The 10862-nt window shown below is 45.4% G+C and overlaps 1 protein-coding gene across 1 annotated transcript; it reads left to right on the forward strand.

The window, feature by feature from the left end:
* Positions 1-2756: 2756 nt before the first annotated feature.
* On the forward strand, positions 2757-9001 carry LOC131284193 (cytochrome P450 4C1-like). The gene is made up of 8 exons (XM_058313051.1): positions 2757-2931; positions 4172-4369; positions 4529-4717; positions 4996-5068; positions 5168-5294; positions 7092-7268; positions 8304-8611; positions 8728-9001. Exons 1-8 carry the CDS (start codon positions 2757-2759, stop codon positions 8999-9001), a joined length of 1521 nt encoding a protein of 506 aa, XP_058169034.1.
* Positions 9002-10862: the final 1861 nt, after the last annotated feature.

The following is a 10862-nucleotide window of genomic DNA, read 5'->3' on the forward strand; positions in this document are numbered from 1 at the left end:
TTGAACAGATGTTGTGGTGAATCTAGGAGGATGATCGTGTTACTATTGCTACGGAAAATAATGTGTGTATGTTAATTTCATTGCCTGTTCCAACGAACGGGGACGGATTTCAATGGACGTTGTTTTACCCGCTCGAAGTGAGGGTAATGGAAGCAGACGCTTAAGCTGTATACTTGAGAGATTTAACCAACATTTCATGTTTCAACCAAACATCAACCCTTATAACTGAATCGTACGAGTTGTAGCACCATGCACCTCGGGATTTATATTTATTTAAGGTCGAAGATGTTTACACCCCCCCCCCCACCCCTCACCTCCCCCAAAACATTCGGTTAAATTTGCAACACAAACCAAAACACCAGAGCAAAATCACACTCAGTCACCGCAAAAAGTTAACTCGGCATCGTCAAAATTGACCCAAAACCCTTCAACTTTGCTACGTGCTACCGAAAAATGTGTTATTCTACCACCCTTCGACCCCGTTAGCATGAAGCTGGAGTTGCTACGTTGCTTTCGGGCAGTGAAAAATCCTCCCAAACGATCGTTGGTGATTTTTGTCACACGATAATGCGGTCAAAATTTGGAAAATCTACCGGTCGGAAAAGAATTGTCCTTGTGGGAGAGGAACAAGCGACGGGGTACGGAAAGTAAAATTCTACGAACGAGCACTTGACATGAAGGACTGGGCGAAAAGTTTAGAGAACCACAAAACGAGAGATCGAGCCTGAGCTTGAGGCAACGTTTTTGTGCTGGACCAACCTCATGCGTATCAAATGTGATAATCCACAAAGCTTTTTCCCCACAATCCCTTGTACAACTCCTTGCGGGGCGGGTTAATGGTGTGTGCATAATTAACCTTTGCCAAATGTTTGCACAAACAGTCCGTGGAATGTGTTGCATGGACCGGTTTATCCTTTGCTCGGTAGCTATGAACCGGAATCAAATTTGATTATTAGTTTTTGCATATTGTTCGGGACGGATTTGAAGGTTCGGTTTACAACACATCATTTGGTAAAGCGTTGGATTATAAATTGAGATTGTTTGTGACAACTGTATGCTTAGCTTTCCAAAATGTTGCATATTCAAATGTTTAGCTAGCATGAATATTCATTGCTATTGGAATATTCAACACAGAAAAAAGAGTTTTAAAATCATTATTCAATGTACTTTGAAAATTCTACCAGAACTAAGGTCCGACCTGTTCTGAATTAAGGACAAAGCTCAACACTTTTGCGGTCGAACTTGTGCTGTTTTAATTAACATTTTTCTATTCCTTAAGGTCAATTATTTACACAAATATTAAAGTTCCATTTTACAACGAAAACAGCGAACACGGAAAGAACTCTGCTACTTGTTATACTTGAGACTTGGCGTAACGAAACTGAAAACATGCTTAAAATGCCCTCGACGAAGGTTGCACTTGATTGATGAATTGATTAGGTTGTTAATAAAACTACCTCAACATGGGTTGCACTAAATTTAGTGCACCCAGGGTCATTGACTTGTCTTTCGTACAGAGTGCCGTCGATGCACATTCTTAGCAGCACAACGATCGTAGCTAAACTAACACGCTAATGTATTGCTCGTAACTACACAGACCAGTGGCTGGTAACCTAATCACTAGTTTATAATATTTTGACATTTTAATTTTCTCTGCGTAAGTCGACTTCGTTTGTGAACATTTTTGGAAAAACATCTCGAAAAACTAGGTTATTTTTTTCTCGTTTTTTGTAAATTTTTAAAAGAGACTCCAGTTGGGATCCTCGCCTCTTGTTCACATTTGAGCTTAATGGTATCACGGCGGCGAGGGCTTCATTTACTCTTTTACTACTAAAACATAAGAATTAAATAAACATTTTAAATAAACTATTAAGCCACTGTCATAGAAATTGGCAACAACGAGGTTCCATGCATCACAAAATTTTGAAATATTAAAATTACTCTCAATTCTACTGTTGGTATGGTGTTTGACGACCCCTGGTCTAGAAGAAGTTCTTCGCATGCGCGAGCAACTCGCGATTGTGTAACACGTTAAACGCAAAACAAAAACCGGTACAGGGCCAGAGCACGATGGTTGATTGCCCTATCTATGGCCGTTTGTTTGAGTAGGATGAAGCAGACAGAGAACAAACAACCCGCGACCGGTTTGTGTTCCGCCTTGGAGGTGTGCGAGAGCTCTCGAAAATAAAAACAACAAACCCGCGGCCGCGAGCGCGAGAGACTGAGTGCGCCCGGTGCGGCCATCCGAGGCGAGAGATAGATAACGATAATGAGCACGCACTAATGTATCGCATCATTGCATCAACAGATTCATCCGGTCAGGTGGGGGTTCGGGCTGTAAGCCGGGGTCCAACACCGGCTGGCCGATGACGATGCGGTTTCTCCTCTCGTACGAAGTCGTAAACGGCTCAGTCGGTTGTCGTGGTGCTGGTACGCGGGGGCTATATTGCCTCAACAGTCAGTAGCCTTTAGGCTTTCAAGACGAGAGTTTGAAGTGCCTTCGCGATAGTCGGTTCAGTGAAGATTCACGCGAAGACAATTCAACCCTCGACCCATAAATAAGCAAAGGGGTCAGAGCGATCCACGTGACGATCGTTCACAACAGTGGCTGTGATAACCTATGATCGTTTGATTTGTTGTGTCAAAGGTTTTTAGGGTAGGTGTATCAAAACGAGCGTGAAGGTAGAAACAACCAGGTCAGCCGAACCCGTTTCGAAAGCCAAACCTGTTCACCGAAGCGTCCCACCAGACCAGTCATGTCGGAGCTTCAGACGATCGTGCACGGTGTGTTGGTGTTTCTGGTGTTTGCCCCGTTTCTGCACTGGCTCATGAAACGATGGCAGCTGAGCAAGATCTACGATGTTATACCCGGCCCGAAGGCGTACCCGTTGGTCGGAACGATGTACTCGTTTTTCGGCAAGAAGCATCATGGTAAGCCGCAGTGGATGAATGTTTAAAAGGTTTTGTTGGGTTAAATAGTAACACCCTTGATCGTTATCTGCAGTGCAAAGCTCGTAAAGTAAAGTGCAAAGTACAAAAATTAATATGACATACAGTTAAGATAAGATTGCTCAACTGGATGATCATAGCTACAGTGCTGTAAAGTAACCGAACAAAACATAGATACCTGCATTAGGATCACTACTGGATTGAATTTTATGTGGAAAAACGATGCGTTTTCAATGAAACATTTCAATGCCCGAAATTTTACATCACATAGAAATACAATCTTGTGAGTTTCTGATTCATTTTATCAAAAATTAGTGTTTATTTCCTAAAAAACTGAGTCGATGTAATAACTGCAAATTGTATACTTAAATCCCAAATTGAAATTCTATTCAAAATTCTGTGATTCCATTCAATTTTATCACTTTCAAAAATATAAGATGATGTAACAGAGTTGTTCCCTAAGAAGTTAGAACAAAAGGTTCCAAAGCAGAAAATACTAATCAAAAGATTTGAACTGGCATTCTTTAAGATAGAGCTTAAAAGCGATTTAAAAAAACGTTTTAGTACCTTCAAATTTTAAGCAGATGAACTACGGTGGAAGTAAGAGACGGTTATTTTCAGAACTGATCTTGAAACACTAACCATATTCAGATGGCTAAACATAGTTGAAGAATCAGCATAACACAAAGACAACGATTGTAAAGGTATTTTGTCTTTTGAAAAAGTTTATAAATTTAGTAAACTCTACATTTCTGCGTGCAAATTTATTAAAAAAGCAAAAGCTACTTTTAAGACTTTAAAATTTTAAAGACAAATGCCTCTTATCGTTGCAAACCTAGCCAAGCAATGCGCCAGTAAAGTTATTCACCATTGGCCACTTATCGTGTTGAACGTGTTTGCGAGAAAAAACTTAATTCCCACGTTCAAAGTCATATGGAGCAAAGGTTGCCGCACATTATCTGGTAGATTACGACGTATCTAGTTGAAGCTACACCAGCAATTACCTTTTAATTACGCTGTAGCACCATATCTATGGCGTTAAAACAGGTTACTCATCATTTCAATCTACTGACAACACTGTTTCTTGGTACAAAGAAGTTGTAATGTTAGCGATAAAGCACCGGTACGTTGCTCAATGCATAATTTCAAATACTTCTGTTTCCAACCATCCACCCGAATGTGTTTCACTTACGAGTTACCATTTGTCATCCCGCTTTTGCAGAGATTTTCTACGTGCTCGACGCGAGAACGCGCGCCTACCCGGACATCCATCGCGTCTGGACGGCGCTGGTGCCCGAGGTGCGGATCAGCAAGGCGGAGTACGTCGAGCAGGTGATCAGCTCCAGCAAGCACATCGAAAAGGCCACCATGTATCGCTTCCTGCACGACTGGCTCGGCGAAGGCCTGCTCACCTCCAAAGGTACGATGTCCTTGATTCGGTGGCGAAAAACCGTTTTCCAGCCAAACCCATAGTCCATAATGTTTGACATTTTTCTTTCCATCCCACTTCTTACCCGAAATGTCCGGTTCGTGTCTGGAAATGGTTTTGATTCTTCCCTGGTGCCTGTGGACGCAACAGGTGAGCGCTGGTTCCAGCACCGTAAGCTCATCACGCCGACCTTCCACTTCAACATTCTGGATGGATTCTGTGACGTGTTCGCGGAGAACAGCGCGGAGATGGTGGAGCTGCTGCAGCCCCACGCCGACACCGGCAAACCGGTCAACGTGTACCCGTTCATCGCGAAGCTAGCGCTGGACATTATTTGCGGTAAGTGCGCCTCCCCCGACACCCGGTTTACGACAAGACGGATTGTGCGGGCGCCATGGATTACCGATTGGACCGGTGCCAACGGCAACCCGGGCCTACCAGGGTTGTCATGTCCTCTGCCGGTGCTCACGATGTATGATGATGTATGCGCGAGCTCCAAACGGAGGAGGAATCCCTTGTCGACACGGTCTTTAATGGATTGTTGTGGTCGTTTTTCATCCCCATTCTTCTTCTTTCCATCAAACACAACGCTGGTCTCCCGAAAACGGATGTCACAGAAACGGCAATGGGTGTGAAGGTGAACGCCCAGAGCGAAGGTGAGGACAACGTCTACGTCAAGGCGGTCTACGAGTAAGTACCGGGACATTCCGGGACGCTGCGGCTTAAGGTTGCTTATCCCAGATACCCAGAATCCTCCAATAAGCGCCATTCCATGTCCTTCCTTTGCAGGCTAAGCAGACTGTTCGTTGAGCGTATGGTTCGCCCTTGGCTGCACGTGAACTTTATCTGGAATCGGTCACGATTTGCGAAGCGGTACGCACACGCCCTTAGCACGGTGCACAACTACACCCGGGAGGTAGGTACTCAAGTGGTTCAATAGGATTGTACCAAACGCTTGTTAATTGCAACTAGACTAGTGTTCGTTTCTTGAGTCCTCTTCAGTGTTGTTCTCTGGAGAGCAGCATCATAATGTCAATAAGAACATCTCTTAGTTTCAAATGATAAGCAAGTGGTATTAGGCTACGCGAAAACTTGAACAAATAGTTGCAATCATGCAGACACTCTTCAAATTCCGGAATATGTTTGTCAACGTTGTTTTACAAAAAAGAATTGGATTTGCAATTCTTGCATTCTTGTTGTGAAGACAAAAACTAAAGTCTAACTAACTTTAAAAACTAACTAAGAACCAGCTTATGTGGAGCGCACTGGTGTCAATATTTGGCCAAATACTCCAATTTTTCAAACTCTGTTTTTCTTAGTCTGTATGGAGTTGGGGGAACATTTCCTTATTTTATAGAAATGGTCTACTTCGTATTGGAATTACAGATACTCAAAATATATCAAATCTTTATAAATAAGATCTGATTACAAACTGATTACGAATGGCCCTCCTATATGACCTATTTTTTCCACAATTTTGAATGACGTGTGAAAGAGTCATGCTAAAAATCGTCATTGACGTATCAATTTGAGAGCTTCAATGTCGATTTTATATTTGTTGGTAGCAGAAGACATGCAGAGAATCGATGTTTTGCCATTTTTGTTTATTTCTCGTTAAAAGAAATTGTTCGCTCCCTCACCTCAGCTTAATGCCTGTTCCAACGTTCTCCCGAGCAACCTACAATCAATGGTCAGCTTTATCGATCGGCGCTTGTAACCGTTCGCATTATGTAACAGAAAAGTGCCCGATGAGACTTTTCCGCCCGACAAAGGGGAAATTAAAGTACTCGAGACCATCGTTTGCGCCGTTTAATTGCATGGCTTGTACGACGCTGTGTGCCAATCAGGTGCTTACAGTTCAGAGCACCAGCAGCAGCAGCAGCAGGTGGCCGACCGCGTCCATTTCGTAACGTTCCGTCCACCTTCCGGAAGGTGCCAGCTGTTGTGCAACCACATTAATTGTCAGTCAACATTCTCGCCCCGGTTAGCACCGGTTTTCCCGGGGCGCTTTCTTCAAAGCGCAATAGAATTTCGCTGCAGTTTCGCGTGGATCCCGTTGGTGGAATCGTTTGTGCTCCCAAATGCTTCCCAACCCCCCCTCCTCCTCCCTCAGAGGGTTCATTTCCTTTCCCCCGTTCGTCGACGTCGATCCTGGAGCATGCAATCACTGTAATGCCATCAATTACCGAAAGCACCTTGCAACCGGATTGCAATCACCGTAGCTCGTCCGTTTGTGTGTGTGTGCGCGTCCTTTTGTGCATATTCCGGCATCCTTGTCCCGGCACGATGTCCTTCGAGGGTGTGCCCACGCTCTCTCCCAGCTCTCTGCTGTCATTCGCTTTCGCTTCGATTGCAATCGCCCGGTCCGTACTTGCCTTCGCCGTTTCCGGTGCACATTTTGCCGCTGTTCAATGAAGCACTGTCGGGCCCCCGGGATCGGACAATGGTCCACAGCAACAACGGTCCGGGAGTTTCTTTTCTTTCCGCATCGCTACGGCCAGTTGCATTCCTTTGTACCGTTTCGCAACTGGTGCTTTTCCGTTAGTTTTCCGCCCGCTATCTAACGAACCCCATCGTTGGCTCGATCGGCGATTGACAATTTCACGATATCTCACCGTCCGACCCCTCGCGTAGAAGATTTCCTCCTTGACATACTTTGTTTCGTGGTGAATAAAAATGAATAAATAAAGCAACCCTGCCCCCACGATTCCAGGTCATCCGGGACCGGAAGGCAGCGCTCGAGACGAAGCAGAGCACCGGCGAGGACGGGGAAACGTTTGGCCGCAAGAAACGGTTGGCGTTCCTCGATCTGCTGCTGGAGGGCAATCAGGCGAGCAAACTGCTGACCGATGAGGACGTCCGCGAAGAGGTGGACACTTTCATGTTCGAGGTAAGTAACGACGATCGGGAGGATGGAGGCGCCACAAATCGCCTGAATCGATGATGAGGCCATCGCTCCCGTCGGTGGTTGCCTTGGGGAAATCAATGGAAAGCAATTAGTAGAGTGTAAAATTAATTTACACTGTAAGTTTTCCATAGTTACCAACCATCGTTTGAAACTGAAAACTGTTCAATTTTAAACAGAATACATCCAATGCAACAAAGTATACTATTTTAGGTCAACAAATATTTTTAAACGACATTTGTTGTCTAGAAATATTGAAAAATGAAACTTAAATGTTGCTTGTAGGTTGCATTTTCGTTTATTTGTCCATTGCTTCACAATTTAATTTTGAACCATGCTTTAATTTTTGTTCGATTCTGTTTAAACACATTTTAAAATGGAAAACATCGTTATAAAGGGAAAGTTTGTATTTATTTGTAAAAGGAATCAATACAGATAAGCATACACATACAATTTCACACAACAAAATCAATATGCCAATCGAGCGTTCGCTGCGCGTGGAGAAATGATTTCGTTTTGCTGCAGGTTATTGTTTCACCTTCTGTCGAAACTCGCCCACCACATGCTGTGTTGCCTTTTGCCGAACAAACAAACAAACAAACAAACAAACAAACAAGACTCCACCCGTTACCAAGTCCAGCAGAAAACGAGAGAGAGGGAAAAAAAGAAACAAATATAAACCACCCCCCGAAAACAGGGCCATCGTTCAACATGGTAACGGTATCATTGCCAATTTGTTGTCCAATTTTCCACCCGGTAGCTTCGTTCGGCCCGGGCCTGCTGCCGGACGGACACACCGAAACACCGAAACACCGAAACACCGACGCCGGGGTAGATCCGTAAAATTACACCTCAGCGACCATTCGATCATAATGCACGCAAGCGGAGGCCAGTGTGGTTGTATTTTTCTGTGTGTGTGTGTGGGTGTCTTTTCCTACGCCCGGCGGAAGGATTCAGCGGGAGGCGCAAAAGCAATGGACGGCACCGGTTACAGCGTACCCAATTTGTTCTCTTCGACAGGGACACGACACGACGACAGCTGGCATCAGCTGGGTGCTGTTTCTGCTCGCGCTCCATCCGGACATCCAGGATCGGGTGTGGGAGGAAATTGAGTCCATTTTCCCGGACGGCAGCGACCGGCCGGCGACGATGCAGGACCTGAACGAGATGAAGCTGCTCGAGCGGTGCATCAAGGAGTCGCTCCGGCTCTACCCGTCGGTGTCCTTCTTCGGCCGGACGCTCAGCGACGACGTTCAGCTCGGCGGGTACCACGTGCCGGCGAAGACCATCGTCGGCATCCACGCGTACCACGTGCACCGTGACGAAAGGTGAGGACAGCGGGAAGTGGACCGAGATGCGAGAAAAAACGAAAAACTAAATTACCTCCAGGGGTCACGATGCCGATCCGTTCGATTGATTTGTTTGGTCCGTTCATGACTCGCAGATTCTATCCCGACGCGGAGCGCTTCGATCCGGATCGGTTTCTGCCGGAAAACACGGAAAACCGCCACCCGTACGCGTACATCCCGTTCAGTGCGGGACCGCGGAACTGCATCGGCCAGAAGTTCGCCCTGCTCGAGGAGAAGAGCATCGTGTCGGGCGTCCTGCGACGGTTCCGGCTGCGGTCGGCCCGAACACGCGAGGAGCAGACCATCATGCACGAGCTTATCACTCGCCCCAAGGATGGCATCCTGCTGTACCTGGAGTCCCGCAAATGAGCGGGTCTTGGGCCGGTTCTTCCGGTCCATTCTTTTGACCACTGCGGACGGTGTGGGATTTCCGAGAGCGATGTTTGTGCGGTCGCGGTCGGCTTGGATTTCCTGTGATGCAGCAACGGTTGGTTGGTCGGAATTATGTAAATTATTATGTTTGCAGTCTAGCAGGTTTGAGGTACGCCTCGTACTATAGCTGCGTTAGATCCACATATTTCTCAAGCGGAGCTTTTATTTGCACCAAAAAAGCTGAAAATTAATAATGCATCCAATTTCCTAACTTAACAACTAACGAGCTTAGCAAACTTTGGATTCAATTTCAAAATGCACATTTAACATAACTCTTTTGAAAGAGGCTTGTTCGTGATTTCATATTCTTAAAACTAGCCAAGTAAAATAAATTAAAATAATCAAAACTACGGTATAACGCATTGTTTTCTTAGTTGGCATTTAAAACCAATACTTATTCCCACAAAGCAAATATGAACCCAAAATTTTCCCAGAAGTGCCTTCGACGCACCCTAACTTGAACCGACCCCTTATCGGCGATCGACGAAAGTTTTCGTCCGGCGACGAGCGAACAACAAAACTTCATTTATCATTGTGCGCTCAATTCCACTCAATTGCGCGCACGCCGAATTTTCGGCAATTGATGGAAAACTGAATTTTCTTCGCCCGACCCGTACGACGCCGAACACCGAATTTGGTACGCTCCATTTGAAGGTGAACATTTGTTTCATTTTCCCTGCACTACGCCCCCCTGGGTGCGGCGGGGGGGGGGGGGGGGGAGGGGGGGGAGTTTTGTAAAATTGTAGGGCCATTTTTCCTGGTAAAAGTTTTGTGTTGATGTGATGCTTTCTATTTCTTGTTTTTTTCTAGCTTGCATTTGCTGCTTACCCGAAATACGATCCATTAGGCAAATAGATTTCAAATGAGACGGCGTTAAACTTTGATCATTTGGGCCCATTCGGGGGTGGGTTGTGCAAAGTCGATTAGGGGTTGGATATGGGAAAACTCTGCCCCGGGTGCCACAGATAAATGGTGCTATCGTTTATCAACCGGGGGTCGCTGCCAAATACATTTACCTATAGGCATATGATACTATCGAAGTACGCCTAGAGCTTTTTGAAAAACAAAATGAAATAAACGCAAAAGTATGATAAATAAATATACTATTGATCTCACATGGTTGTTTGTAGACGCTTCAGTGGCGTTCTGATAAGTGGCACTGTGTGTTTGAATCGTAATAAAATGTTTACATCAAACGAAAACCATGTTTGCATAGTTAATTAAACGTTCCACATAACTGCGAGAGTGTTTCAAACAGTTTTGGACTGCATTTTAATCGTGTTTATTTAGCTTCACGTACAAAAACCATCACGCAATTTGCCCGAGAAGGTGGTCATGCATCCGAATAAGTTTATATTTCAATGATGAACCGTACCATGCACGATGGTAAGCTGCATAATGCATTGGGGGGCAGCAGCCACAGCATCAGGACCACACAAACGCGGGTGATGTTTTCAACACCACATCACCTCCACACCGGACGATAAGACCCTGGATGGAAATGGTCCGCTAGAAATTCTTGTGAGTGCCACTCCCGCAAAAGCTGGAAGAAAACCTTCAGGAACATCGCCACCAAAGGAACCTCCAGGAAACCAAACAACACACGCAGAGTCGGAGCAGTGCAACGAACAACACCGCGCCATGATTACAAATGTTGCACTCGTGCATCCGCCCGAAAGCCCTCCACTGAAGGACAGGTGTCTTCGTGCTTGCGTCGAGCAGGGCGGTCGTGTGGCAAAATATTGTGCTTGAAAGTAAATTCAATTTGGCTGCTAAGAGAGGAACCACTCCACCCCGA

Source organism: Anopheles ziemanni, chromosome 2 (genome assembly GCF_943734765.1).
Source record: "Anopheles ziemanni chromosome 2, idAnoZiCoDA_A2_x.2, whole genome shotgun sequence".
NCBI lineage: Eukaryota > Metazoa > Arthropoda > Insecta > Diptera > Culicidae > Anopheles > Anopheles ziemanni.